This window comes from Sitophilus oryzae, unplaced genomic scaffold, assembly GCF_002938485.1.
Source record: "Sitophilus oryzae breed Bouriz unplaced genomic scaffold, Soryzae_2.0 scaffold_1494_pilon_pilon, whole genome shotgun sequence".
Taxonomy (NCBI): domain Eukaryota; kingdom Metazoa; phylum Arthropoda; class Insecta; order Coleoptera; family Curculionidae; genus Sitophilus; species Sitophilus oryzae.
This window is the reverse complement of record NW_022146163.1, coordinates 1055587-1071076: the sequence shown is the minus strand read 5'-3', so window position 1 is coordinate 1071076 and position 15490 is coordinate 1055587. Positions and strand designations below refer to the sequence as shown.

Genomic DNA, 15490 nt, shown 5'->3' with positions numbered 1-15490 from the left:
TTTACGTCTACGTGCCAGCAGCGGCCGACTCGACCGTATGCCGTTGTTCTCTATTTTCTATTTTTTATACACGTAAAAGATTCTTTACGTCTACGTATACGTGCCAGGAGTGGCCGACTCGACCGTATGCCGTTGTTCTCTAATAAGCGTTCATGTTTCACGTGTTGTGCGAAATATTAAAATAATAATATAAATGATATACCGCGCGTACTATGATGAAGATCGCTGCCATTTTATATGGGAAATGTCCTCAATCGTCATTTCCCAGCCAACTGGACGCCGTTTTTTCGATCATACTGTATATATTGACAAAAAAACACTGAAAAGCACATATTCGTTTTCTACTGAAAATAATTCCAAAATAACTTGCAATCTGGCAACATCGAAGATGTGCGCATGCGTAGTGTCTGTAACTATATACAGCAAAAACTCGTTTCAAGGTCAGCCACCGGATCCACACCATTACCTTACGGTATTCTGGTACATTGCCAATTTTTTGAATAAAATAATCTTTTTTATATTATTTTTTATTAGAATCGTCATAATCAAGAGGGAGAGTGATACCGTGTTAGAAAAATAAGGTAATTAGGCATATTAGGTAATCAGGTAAGGGATTATTTTTTCGTATTTATTATAATTTTGCTAATAACTTTGGTTGGTTTGAAAAAAGACATCAAGATGCGGTTTTCGCTGACTTTTTAAGCTTTTGTTACTCTTTAGTATCCGCTAAAATTACATATACTATCGCATTTATATATTTTTTGTTTGAAAAAAAAACGCGTAATGTTTGTTAAATTGTAAGACAGCACCCCCTAGCGTCCTACGTTCAAAAGCTTATTTTTATCGTTTATGTGGTATATTATAGAGTAATAAACACTCTTTTGAACGAGCTCTCACTTGTTGGATTCCGATCATCCAATCCGGAGTTATTAACATTTAAATAAAAACAGATCTAACCTTCCCCACCACTTTATTTTAGCAGATAGGGGAAAATGGTCTAACAAAAAAGATCCAACCTTTACTGAATATTATGAAGCTATTATTTATATTATCTATATCGTATCTTGGCAACATTTTTAAAAAATTCCGTTTTGTAATTTTCCATTGCTGTTACGCCTTCCGTTCTACAAACTTGAAACTAATTTCCAGCAATTTCTCATGGTCGCTTTAGTTATAAATATGTTTTTCCGCAAGCCTTACGACTAATACTTTCCGAGATACAGCCGAGAGCTATTCTTAGTGGGACACACTGAACATTGATTGAAACAATCTACAATAATATTTGAAATAGTTTGTTTAGTTAGTTTGGTTTAAGATAGGTACAAGATAGCTTAATAGCCGTTGCAAAAAACTAATCGCAACCTTATTAGAATATTTTGAACGGGAAAGCGGTAGTAATGGCACTTTAACAGAGGGTGGCATGGAATAAAACTATTCTTTATCTAATTATTTCTTTATTGAAATATTTATATTACAGCATTCTTAGTGATGTTAAAATATTTACATAAATATAAATATTTTTTATAGATATACAATAAAAAGCCACTTATATTCACCATGTAGTAAAATATTTATGAAAGTATAAGTTTAAAATTCATATGTCTCAAAATATAGTATAAATTAGAATATCGTTATTCAGTAAATATCTTTTACTTCATAAATTTTATTGTCCACTAATTTCTTTATTCGTTTATAACCCTTGTATATTTTATAAATAATGTATAAGATCTCTGTTTCACTAGATAAATTAAGACAAAGCTTCGTTCAGAGATTCCAATAAAAATAAATTATTTTTTGACTGTATATACTATACTCAACAAATTACTGATAAAGTCAAAACACTGGGAAGTAATAGATTTATAAGAGTATTATTCGATTTTAGATCTATCGTTGAAATATCCTTTTTGATTGTATGAATAAATCAAAAAAGGATTATCATCAGTACATCAAAATGTTTCAATCAAATCGTCAACAATAAAATCTAGTATAATGTATAATCAATATATAACAGAAAAATACATTCTTACTGTCAATGTCATCATTAGACTTTTTTACCAAATGGAATGTAGTTTACATTGAGGTACATACTGTTTTTTCATTGGGAATTATTTGATTCGTATGCTCCTTTGTTTGTTCATATTTGTGAGCATTAAGGATATGTAAGAGGTTAATAGATCGTCCATCTTGTAACCCAGTGACGTCTCACAAAGAAGTTTTGATCCTCTAACCAAGTTACCAATGGTCATGTGGAAGTAGGTATTGCCTGAAGACCAGTTGGATATTCTTGTGAATGGATGCGTCACTAGTATTTCCTGAAACAAAATAAAATATATGATACTAGCATGTACCCGCGACTTTGCTCGCGTCGAATTAATTATTTGTAATGGTGATGATAAAGCAATAAGCAAGAATTTTCAGTAACATACAAACTAGATAAAATTTTCTCAAAAAAAACAATATGGCGATATTATTATATAACTTGGTAATATTTGAGGGGTAGTTTCATCTAGTTGGAATTTGACTTTCGAAAAATCCATTTGCCAGAAATAAGCTTTTTACGCCAAGCAGTTTAAGCAGAATCGTGGTTAATCAATTACCCAACTTTTTGGAATACCCTGTATGATTTTTTAAAAATTTCAAAATATGTAAAAAAACAAAATAAATTATGCGTATCCAAGCGTTTTCCCGAAAGACTAACCGTTTCTTAAATAACAAATATTGTAATACTTGAGGGGCGTTTTCACCCTCTTGGAATTTGATATTCGAGAAACCCCTCCATATCGAACCTCTACACCCCACAGTCAATCCGTTTGCCAAAAATCAGCTTTAAACGTCAAGCAGTTTAAGCAGAATCGTGATTACTCAATGGTCATATTTTATGAAACACCCTGCATAATTTTTTAAAAAATCTTGAAATATGTAAAACAACAAAATAAAATATACGTGTTTAAGAGTTTTCCGAAAAACTCACCTGTTTTTAAATAAAAAATATTCTAATATTTGAAGGGGGTGAAACCTCCCCTCGAATTCGAGTTTCGAAAAATCCCTTCTTACCGAACCTCTACACCCTAAAGTCAATCCGTTTTCCAAAATCAGCTTTTTACGTCAAGCGCTTTAAGCAGGATCGTGATTAATCAATGACCTGATTTTTCGAAACACCCTGTATACATTTTTAAAAAATCTTAAAATATGTAAAAAGACAAAATAAAATATACGTGTTTAAGCGTTTTTTTCGGAAACCGTTTTTAAAATAAAAATATTGTAACATTTGAGGGGTGGTTTCACCCCCTTGGAACTGGAATTTCGAAAAATCCCTTCTTATCGAACCTCTACACCCTAGAATCAACCTGTATGCCAAAATTGAGCTTCTTACGTTGAGTGGTTTGAGCAGGATCGTGATTAATCAGTGAGTCACTTAAGAATTTTATATATTACGAGTAGTATAGATTAAGAAAATCGCCAAAATGTTTAGTCTTTATTTTGCCAGAGAAAAAAATTTTTGCTTGAAATTTTAAATACCATTATTAAAACGAATGATACGCATTAATAGTCCTCTAAAAATATGCCTTCGTGCATAATTACATATGTTATTGGCGAAACAATTAATCTTAATTTGAAAAACAAGGTTTATGTAACATGAGAAAATATCAACATAATTAGAATATTGTAATATTTATCAATTAACAGGAAGTGGCTCATGTGAATAATAGTAATAAAAAATGAACAATCAAAATTGAACTTAATAGACGGTCGTGAGTTTAATTTGATTATTTATAAAGAAATATTACGTATCGTTGTGTTTTTATACGAAAAATAAATATGGGCTTCAAACAGCATACTCTTTTTTTTATTTAAATAGGTACTGTTTTAAACACAATATAAAGTCTAAAAAATGCCTACACCTTTGTGGCGGGTTCATTTGATGATAATCTACAAAATAAAGTTAATTTTTGTTGTTCAGACACCTCTGCATTGAATCAAAAACAAAAGCCAGCTGTCATTGATTTTTTACTAGTATAACAAATTTGCCTAACCGACAAATACGCTTAACGTTCCAGGAGGTATATCTCCTATTAAATTAATTGTTATCAGGTAGTAAATGTTACACACATGGCAAAAATTATTGCATATATCGCTTAAAAATATACGGAAAGGAATTTAAAGAATCTTTTTTTATACATAACTTTGATAATCTGTAATAAACATTTTTATGTTAAAATAGATATGGTAAACAATGTTTATCGTTCAGACCCAATATTCTTACAAATTCTTGCACATTTCGATTTGTGGTCTCTTGGGTTTCAGAAGAAATTTGACCATCGTTTTGGCCTTAAAATGCGATTAGATTGGCCTTAGATTTTCTTCTAGTGGCGCCAGAACCCTTCGCCAGAATTATTTTCAAGAAATATGGTCTCTCCAACGAGTCGGGGAAGATTTTAACAGACGTCATCCGAAAAATGACAGAAATTACAATTTACCTGTGAGTTAAAATGACAGATGTCAACTGCCACTTTGGCAACTATCACTTATCACTTAACTGGTTGTTTAGGCAAGTAGATTTCCCGATCCTGATTTAAAAACTATTAAATTCGTGCGCGCTCAGCTTGTGTGCTTGCAGCGACAAATTTTATAGATACTTACTTTTGTTTGGGGATGAATCAAACTCACGCCATGCTTATTGATAGCTATGAGCAACATTTCCGGGTAGTTGGAGTCGGTGGTCTGTTTCACTTCGAAGAAGGCGGAACCGAAGGTGGGCCACCTGTACACCACCTTGAGGAAGCCGATTTTGGCGTCGTCCGGGGACATACCCGCGTCCTGGTTGTAGGCCGCTACTATCGATCGTTTCCAGTCATTTGCCGATTGGATTTTGATTAGGTCAGCTGGAATGAGTTCCCTTAACATTTGCCTGCAGAAAAAGGAAAATGTAATAATCATTATTTCCCTTGAACAGCAACTACAGGAGTCGAGAACAAGGCATAGTCTTCAGAAATTGAATATATGAGTGGCAGTTGTATATCATTAAAGTTCAAAAGTAGATTGATTTTTGTCTGTCCAATCGGCGGCTCGTCAGGGTAGGCAAGGTGCGGCGCCTACCCTATAATTTTGTCAGAATTTAAGCGGTTTATTACATTACACTATTTACTATTAATGTTGCCAATACACAAGAATACTGTTAATACAATGTAGGATGTTGTAATAATCAATATTAATTTAATATTTGTGGTCTTCTATATTAAAATAATCACTACCGTTGGCGTACGAAAACAAAATAATTTTGACCGTGTGCATATTGCACACGCCCTTGTTCAGCGATTTCTATTATCGCCTGTTATCAGAGTCGATGCAGGACCTACGGCAGTCTTCTGTATGCTTCTGTCCCTGTCTAGCTCATCCGGCTCATCGTGCGGTAGCGACGCGACGTAAGTCTGAGTTGTATCGTATTAAGGCGGAGCTTAGGCGAAATCTCTGGTCGGATTTGCAGTTTGCATGAAGGCATGAAGTCGCGGGAGGTCGGTAGGCTTAGAAATTAAAGGGATATTTCGTCCCGAATTTCATGATTTATTATACCCATATTCAAGGATTATACGTAGTATTTAAAACTTTTATATGGAGATTCAAAAAAGATTTACCGCAAATTAGAAACATTTTTCGGGCTTGTTCAAGACTATTCTAAATGATATAACCGGTTGTATTTCAAATACCCATTACTATTCTTAATATAAAAAGTGCATTTTTGATTATTTACTTGGGCTAGGATATTAAAATATTGGTTAAAATATGGTTGGATTGAAGGACATAAATAGACGTAAGTATGGTTATTTGTATAGATATTTATAAAGCTTACTATTTGTTTTGCATTTTCAGTTTTTGATGAGACAATTGATTTTATTTGTGAAATGCCCAGAAAAGACCTACTAATGATAGTAATGATTGGCAATGATTCAACAATAGTGTCTTTACTGCATAATGGGACATTTCTGCTGATTTTTAGACCATTTGAAGATTACATGGGAAAAACCAGATGTCACATTTTCATAGAAATTAAGATAGCCACACTACTTTATAGACAAATGTTAGCGTTATTCGAATCAATTTATCGTTTAAATCCATGTTAATAGATAATAAATATTTTGAATTTTTATCTTTTATTTTTAAATATATTTTTGGAACTGCTGGTTTTAGTAATTATTCAATTAAACGAACTAAAAAACAATTCCCAACCATAACCTGCGCCATAACCCTATAAAATAATCAAAATAAGGCATATCTCCTGTCAACTATTATCAGATCTGATGCTTCGCATGGTCTTCGCGTCATGACTAGGTCATGCCGTCCCGCAGCCGTCAATCAAGGCCGACCGCGGCCTTCAATTTTTAGCCCGCGGTTACATTAGACACGGGTCCGTGCGTTTTTTTAAACGTGCGAGCTCTGACAGAATTTACTCGTACGACTATTTTATTTTAGTGGTTACATTAGATGCGTGTTAATGGTTTCCTTTGTGCCAAAACAAGCGCCACTACTTTGATGCTTTGTGAGGATATAATCACAGATTATACAGATTATAATCTGTTTTTTCTTTATTGTTATTGGTGGTTCCAATTTTCGGTATCGGGCACTAGTTAGGTAACTAGTTTGCGCACACAGCACGCCCACTTATGGCCTCTAAAATTGTGCACAGCGCCTGACCGGCACAGCCTTGTTCATGTAGACGCGAATCGCGATTGTGCGAAACTGCTCTCATTTTCAATTTTAATGATCATGGCAGCGCTGTCAGAAATTTATAGATTGTGGCGATTCGCAAGATTTAAAATTTGGGGGGCGGGAAAGTTAAAGTGTTTTCAACTTTTTGCGAATATTCGCGCGATTTTAAGGTTCCCGTTTGCGCAAAATGGTGTTGTGATCGGTTATCGATTATTTTGACGACGCTGACAAAGTACAAAGTAACTGAAAGGATTTCTCCAGGTAAGATGGGTTCTTGTGCATATATTTATGATGTTTTTGATATATATGGTGACAATTTTTCAACCAAGTTATCAAACTCCTGTACAGACAATCTGTGAAAATTCCTAAATTTTTTCTCATCTTTTGTCCTCATTTCTTAAATTAAATTGCGATAAGCACCCTTGTTGCTTACGAAATTTAAATATTTCACATGTCCCAAATGATCGTTCTCTTCTACGTTTTAACAATAAGTAAATGGCAATTTTACGCCTTCTGTTCCAATCCCACAATCGTAATCAATATTCATAATCATTAAACAAATTTGAACTCATATTAGATTTGTTCGGGTTCTTGTTATTACCGATTCTGAACCGTCCTAGAACTCTGCAGCGCATGCGCAAATGAAATAATGTCTTCATATTTTCTGCGCATACGCATCACAGTTCTAGGACGGTTCAGAATCGGTAATAAGAGAAACCCGAAGTAAGCTATTGTATGCTATAAAATATAAAATAAAGGTCGTAAACACGAATAAAAAACAAATTAAGTTATCTCAGGTTATGATTTTTTTTTGGTAACTTTCAGTGAAGCAAAAATGAATTGCGAATATTTTTTGGCGAATCGCTTTCCGCAATTCGCAATTCGCGTCTACATGGAACAAGTTTTAGGTTTACAGCAGATGACGACTTAGCCCTTCTAAGAGAAGTATTTGTTGCTTGTTGCTCTAAACTCACTGGCAGACGTTGAACAATAAAGCACTGGAAAGAAGCACTTTAGCCCTTTAGTTTTAAAATACCTAGTAAACAAAACAATTTCAAAGTTTTAAATTCAAAGTTAGGTTAAGTTTAAATAGCGGACGCGACGCGAACAGAATTCTTTCCGATCCGATAACTATAAATGAAGAGAGTTAATACCACCTCACGTAAAGGAAACAACATCGGGCCTTGTTATTTTACGGGAGTTTATTTTTGCGCACAGGAAATTTGACTCGTTTGCACATCGTCATAAAAAACAATTTTCGTACCACGAATTAGGGATAAGATTTTTATCTGTATACATAATAGTATACTTAATCTGTGATATAATGTTAAAATAACTACTCATGAAAAGAAGAAAATGTTGGGTAAATGATTTATATATATGCCAGAAGAGGAGAAGAAAATGAATAAGTAAAACATTTCGTGAATTAAAACAGCAACCGGTCAAATTTTTTGAATATTTTAGGTACATTAATATACATTAATATATCCCAAATAAAATTAAACCTAGTATTCAAAAATATTCAAATTTTTCGGGAATGTATTGGGATCAGAGAAGAAAAATTTGAACGCTCGGACGTGCACGTATTAAAAAACAAACCAGTTTGTTTTCATCCGACCAACGGAAATTGACGTACGTGCACGGACGCGCAAACTCCGATGCAATGTAACCGCCTGCGTAGATACCATTTATTTGTTTTTTGCTGCGTCCACATCCGAGCACGTACGACCAAAAAAACGCACGGACACGCATCCAATGTAACCACGGGCTTACACCCATCGCGCGTAAAGAAGTTTCGCTTCAAAAAAACTTACGGTATAGCTTGCAACTCTTGTTTGCTATCGCCGCATCGAACCCTGTAAATCAAAGCGGCCAATTTGATAGCCTCCTCTTTGCTACATTTGTGGTAGCCCCTGATAAGTTTAGGCAGTTCTTGATGGAAGTGGAATATGAGGTCGGCGAACCTATCCTTGCCCGGCACCGTGTTGGTCCAGAGCTTCTTCATGAAGAAAACCTGATAGGAAAATTGGGGCGTTATGCCGTCCCTCGTAGGGCGGGCTTTCCGAATCCAGTCGGTCAGATGGCGGACAAAGTCGAAGAAGAAATCACCTTCGGGCACTGATATTACCTGAAAGAAAAAAGAATCTTTCTGAATTATTCATTTCGGTAAAGAAAGTGTATTTGTCAGAAAATTCAGCAATTACAATAAAATAGTATTATTGAACGAGCAATTTATGCTAGCCATTATTCACGCAGGGTGACGTTTACGTCACGAGCCGTAGGCGAGGGGCCCAAGTCACCTGAGTGAATAATGGCTATAAATTGCGAGTTGAATACTATACTTTGTCCACGGCCATTATAATAATTATAAGGAGTGTTTGAATCTGTATTTTTAAAGTTAATCTTACTATTAATTATTGTATTCATGTTTTAGGGGAAAATGTCACTACCTACTTAAAATTTGGCAATTTCAAACGTCAAAATTAACTAAAAGATAATAAAAACGTCAATATCATCAGTTGCTATGCATCGAGAGTCGCAGTCATGTCGAACTATTCTATTTTCAAATATTTGGGAAGTTTATTATTAGATGTGTTTTACGACACACCTGTATATTAGTACTTTTTTCTACCACCTTTAGTAAAATAAATTTGTTGAAAAATGATAGATCGTACCACCAGCAGCTGACTTTTTGTTGTATTATATAACTAAAGTTGGTAATTTGTGTTTTATTCATCGTTATATATGTATTTGAATTTTATTGATGCTGCTTAAAGTTTTTTGCAATAAAACATACTTCTACCAACTTTAGTTGAGTACAGTTGTTGAAGAACGATAAATTGGAGTATCAGCAGCTGACTTTTTGTTGTTTTGTGTAATTAAAGTTGGTAATTTGTGTTTTATTTATCGTTATATATGTATTTGAATTTTATTGATGCTGCTTAAAGTTTTTTTGCAACAAAACATACTTCTACCAACTTTAGTTGAGTACAGTTGTGGAAGAACGATAAATTGGAATACCAGCAGCTGACTTTTTGTTGTTTTGTGTAACTAAAGTTGGTAATTTGTGTTTTATTTATCGTTATATATGTATCTGAATTTTATTGATGCTGCTTCAAGTTTTTTGCAATAAAACATACTTCTGCCAACTTTAGTTGAGTACAGTTTTTGGAGAACGATAAATTGGAGTACGCGCATCTGACTTGTTGTTGTTTTGTATAACTAAAGTTGGTAATGTGTGTTTTATTTAAAGTTACATATGTATTTGAATTTCATTGATCCGAGCAATTGAGACATGATGTCACCTTACTCTTTCGAGAGTTAACGGACGAGAAGAAGAAGCATGAAAATATCGTACCAACATTCTTTAGTCAATCAAGAGATTGTAGTTTGTTCCGTTACAATGGCAACTAAATATACTAATAACACGGATTCGGAAAACGATTTATGCCTTTAGCAATCCTCCAGTCTAGAAAGTTTTTATAGGCAGACATGTAATGATCCTTAGACTTTTGTGGTAGCAATCCAAGACTTCTTAATTTGACCACCTCTGCTATCTCTGGTGGTGTACAGGGCTCATTATCACTCTCATAATTCATTTTTTGATTTTAAACGAGTTCTTGATATGCCACTTAATAATCACTACCTACTTAACATCATAGCTTAACATTTGATAATTTTAAACGTCAAAATTAATAAAAAGAAAAGATAAGAATAACGTCAATCCACGCCGCGCATCGGGATGTTGTGAGTGTCACGTTGGCATAGCCACAAATGTAAATGCAAAGGATGCAAAGTGTGATTTATCATAATTCACTGTTATCAGCTGTTATATTTCACTCTATTACAAATATGGGCACCATATTCCTTCAGCTAGGAAGTAGAATATTGATTTAATATTAAGTGGTCGTGGACAAATATAATTTGTTAACGAGTTATAAAATTCATAAGAAAAAAGAAATCTGCCGTAAAATAATCAAACTTCAAACTTTAATAACTTTCGAACAGTGAGGTTTACAAAAAAATTGTAGAAGACCTTTTTTGGGCAAGCATATTTTAGGCAAGCTAGAATAACTAAAAATGTATAGTTTATTAACTGGTGTACCCAGAATCCTAAGTCAGGCTGGCGGGTTGGGGGTATTTCGCTACTGCGCAACCCATAACATTTGCAAAAAAATAAATCCAAAAAACATTCTTTAGGCAACTTGAAATTTGTTTGTTCTTCAATTTTGGCATCTATTTAACCTAGAAATAAGTATGCCAGACTTTTTTTTTCGGATTTAAAGTGTAACCCGACCGTTCCAAATATGTTTAATTATTATACCTGGAAAACATACTTTAGGCATTCTAAAATTTTTACAGCGGTTTTATTAGATGGTATTAAAAAATATGTGTTAATAGCCAGACGAATTCAATGGGATTTAATACTTGCCAGACGTGAATAAAGATTTTAAATGAGCGCGATAAGAAAGTCTTATGAGTATCTATAAGCGCGAGAAAGATAGTTTATTGAGACCCGTCGGCAGCCGATACGGCTGACGTAACAGCATTTTGGAGTCGGATATTGAATAAATAAAAAGAAACATTTTCTAATAAAAATGTATGATTGAAATCCTTTCAATAAGAAGACTTTTTAATTTAAGTATTTTGTATCTGAAAGAATAAAAAGACGAATAATTATTTAAAAATTAGCACAATATAAAATATATTTTTTTCAAACGTAACAAAAGTATAATTATTATTATATTTTTGTGACATATTATATCAAAATAATCTGTGAATTAAAAGCCTGCAAATAATTGAAATGAAACCGAAAAAAAATTGTTTTTATTAAAATTTGAAGTACTCCAAAATACTGTTACGTCAGCCGCATCGGCTCATCATCGTCTGCCGACGGGTCTCAATAAACTATCTTTCTCGCGCTTATAGTTAAGCGCTTAAAAATTTTAGAATGCCTAAAGTATGTTTTCCAAGTATAATAATTAAACATATTTGGAATGGTCGGGTTACACTTTAAACCCGAAAAAAAAGTCTGGCATACTTATTTCTAGGTTAAATAGATGCTAACATTTAAGAATAAACAAATTTCAAGTTGCCTAAAGAATGTTTTTTGGATTTATTTTTTTGCAAATGTTATGGGTTGCGCAGTAGCGAAATACCCCTAACCCCCCAGCCAGACTTAGGATTCTGGGTTCACAAGTTATTAAAGTTTATTTTTTTTGTTATTCTAACTTGCCTAAAATATGTTCTCTATTTAGAGTCGCCAGCTCTCCGGCTAATAGGTATGGTAGGCTATTAAGATCGGCAAAAAAAGTTTTTTTAATTTCACTCAAAATGAGTTATTTGGGTCATAAATGACCTAAATACAAAATATTTTCATAGTGTCTGTCTGTCTGTCTGTCTGTCTGTCTGTCTGTAACGTCTGTCTGTCTGTCTGTAACAAACCAAACCAAACCAAACTAAAAAACCGCTAAACCGATTTTAACCAAATTTGGCACAAAAATACTGTGGCACCCGAGAATCTGGCTATTAGTTTTTGGTGGGGGTGGGGGTTTGGTAAGGGGGTATGGGAGAGGGTTAAAAATTTAAAAAAATCGTAACTCCAAAATTACAGTAGCTAGCGAAACGCGGATTTCAATTTAAGATTAGGAATAATATTTGCAACAAAATTTGTAATAACATGAAAATCAGTCAAAGTCGCAGTTTTTGAGATAAAAAAAATTGGAAAATTTCCTTTACTTTGAAACTAAAAGAACTGCCTACCAACTTTTTATTAACATATTTTAGTACCGGCGGCTATACGTGCCTCCCGGCGCCAGTTTTTTAGAGTATAAAGTGGAAAAAAATATTCGATTTATTTTACACATCCTCGTCTTTATATTATTAGTCTGTCGTATGTCAAAAAATTTCTACTATAATTCGCTGTTGGTTACACACCGTAAAGAGAAAAATTTCCGATCAAATAAATGGGCCTTAGTGACCTGTCAAAATAAACAATTTTTATTGGTTAGATAGGATTTAAATATCATATCATGGCAAAATAATTTCATAATTAAAAGGTAAACTTACCTTATCAGCAATTTTAACGAACAAACTAAACCCTTCGCTGGACCTCAAACTCAACCTCTGGCTGATGTTCTGGCAAAAATCTTTGGCTCTGGTACTCGAATCGACTTCGAACGCCTCGTCTGTGTCGTCTGGGAAGTACACCTTATGGAAAATCTGCGTCGTTTTGTGCTGAATGGCTTCGACTTCCACTTGGTGGGGCGGGTACTTCCGTTGGCCGTTTCTCAGAGTTTTCTGCAGCCTCTGGAGGGAGTCTTGCGATATCGGATGTCTTCTGGTTCTCAGGAAGGCGGTGAGTTCTTTTAGGAGGTTTTGAGAACAAGTGAAAAGACCTATAAATTGAAACAATGCAATTTTTGCTTAATACAGAAATATTTTTTAAGATTTATGAAGATTGTATTAAAAAGATTGGTACTTTTACTTTTTATTGTTGCTTCTTTATTTTCTTCTTTGCATTATTGAATACTAAGGAAGGAGTATGTTAACAAAATTCTGGTCTGAACAAACATGTTTTTGATTAGAACTGTTTTGCTCTTTATGTGTGCGTCTACCCAGAGTCGTTATCATAATATGACAACATTTGATTAACATCTCTTTATAGGCTTGGTGCATTCTTCGCCGGTGCTGCCACTATCGGAGAATTTGGTAAACAACTAGTATATACAAATACACGGGTTTAAATAGCGAGTATACGAAAAATTTATTATACAGGGTGAGTCTTAAATAAGTGCAAATATTTTTAGGGATAGTATATTTCGACTCCAGAATCACGATTATGAGTTTTTTTTCGCGAATAAAAATTTTTGAAAATTTGAAATTTTTTGAAAATTTTTTGGGAAATTTTAGTTAAAAATGATAATTTATTGATAATATGGCAACATAGGTGTTAGATTAAATTTACAAAAAAAAACAGAAGTGGTTCTCAAAATTTAAGCAATTTTTTTTTTGGAAATTAAGTAAAATAACTCGGTTATTTTGGACTTATTTAAAAAACGGTAAAGAGAAAATATGTTTCTTTTCTCGCGGCGGCGTGAAATACATATTGATAATTTCTGATTTTTGCCGTTGAAGCGTTGCGGTCGGCATTTGTTGAAATCAACTGAAATACACCAAGCCTATACGTAATAGTTTAAGAGCTGGCTACATAAAAAACCTTATCATCGTCACACGGCTAATTTTTTGTGTGAAGTATCCTTTTGTGTAGCCATTATGAAATAGCCATGTCTGCCAGCGCGATCCCGGGGATTAAAGCGGGGGCTGCCAATCGAAAGGGTGAAATTTTGACACTAAAAATATTATAAGATACATGAGTTATAATAGCGAAAATAGCTTTTATTTATTATTAAGAAACGTGGAAAATTATTGGCAGACATTTTTCTAGTCGCTAAAATACCGACAGACAACGCGAAAGAGGCATAAAATTTTAAAAATTATTAAAAAATGAAATTTGAAGAATGAAAAAAATTATGGCATATTTGCATGCCGATTGGTGAAATGTCATATTTATTTTTTTTTAAAGCCGTATGCAAAAGGGCAGACAAAAAGATCGTGGCTCAATCAGCTGCAGACAGTTATCAAAAGCGCGATATTACTCTAGCGCTTTATTCAGGGAACGCTGGCCGCTTCATCCATTTAAGTATAGATGAATCATATAATATACGATTATATTATAAATATATTTTTTTATTATTTCAATAACGATTTTTTTGTCTGCCCTTTTGCATACGGCTTTTTAAATTAATTAACAATAAACATGACATTCCACCAACCGACATGCATGTATGCGATGATTTTCTTTTGTCAAAATTCTATGCCTCTTTCGCGTTGTCTGCCGGCATTTCAGCCACGAGAAAAATGTCTGTCAACAATTTTACACGTGTCCTAATAATAAATAAAAGCTATTTGGCAACTATAACTCGTGTACCTTATAATATTTTTAGTGTCAAAATTTCACTCTTTCGATTGGCCGCCCCCGCTTTAAGCCCCGGGATCGCGCTGGCAGACATGACTATTTCACAATGGCTACACAAAAGGATACTTCACACAAAAAATTAGCCATGTAACGATGATAAGGTTTTTTATGTAGCCAGCTCTCGGTCTATAAGTTGTCGGTGAATTTGTATTTTAATTTAGAACTAGTCCTAAGTAGTAATAACTGGATAGTTAACAATAAAACTAGGCCGTAATGTTTACACATATTAATATTAAAAAGTGTTTAGTCAACTTTAACACTTAAAAGAATGCAGCAAGAGAAAAGTCAGATATGAATATTTTAGAATTCTAACCAAGCAGTATAAATAATTTAGTAAAATTAATAATAATTAAGTAAATAGTCAGTATTGGTGAAAAAATGTAAAAGATAGTCCCATGACCCACTTAACGTCATCATGTTTAATTTACCTGTAGCCAGCCACATTAGTTCCCATCCTCGTTCTTCAGACATCCGATTTCTGTTGTCTGTCAGTTGTTTCATGATTTGACAGTAGATTTCGTCTCTCAGTATCTCGTGTTTCAATGGACCATCGAAAATATGATCCGTATATTCGTTTCCGAGCCTTGGTCGTTTTGACGGTAAGTCTCCCATGTATTTTAGTATTGCACTGAATGCAAAACTAGCCTCTTCTGCAAATAATAAAAAGAAGAAATAATTTTTCTATATTTGCATATTTTATTCAGTTAGGGAATTTTAATAGCAATATTTATAAGACCAGGGACTACA

At 33.7% G+C, this 15490-nt stretch overlaps 1 protein-coding gene across 1 annotated transcript in view; it reads right to left on the bottom strand.

The window, feature by feature from the left end:
- Window positions 1-1443: 1443 nt before the first annotated feature.
- The window catches only part of LOC115877471 (myosin-VIIa), a 123333-nt gene continuing 109286 nt past the window's right edge, over window positions 1444-15490 (bottom strand). The window contains exons 19-23 of the mRNA XM_030893625.1: window positions 15172-15393; window positions 12775-13103; window positions 8520-8833; window positions 4642-4909; window positions 1444-2312 (exon numbers count right to left, since the gene is read on the bottom strand). Coding sequence (XP_030749485.1) covers window positions 2106-2312; window positions 4642-4909; window positions 8520-8833; window positions 12775-13103; window positions 15172-15393 — 1340 coding nt within the window. The 3' untranslated portion in view covers window positions 1444-2105. The remainder of the gene's footprint in view (window positions 2313-4641; window positions 4910-8519; window positions 8834-12774; window positions 13104-15171; window positions 15394-15490) is intronic.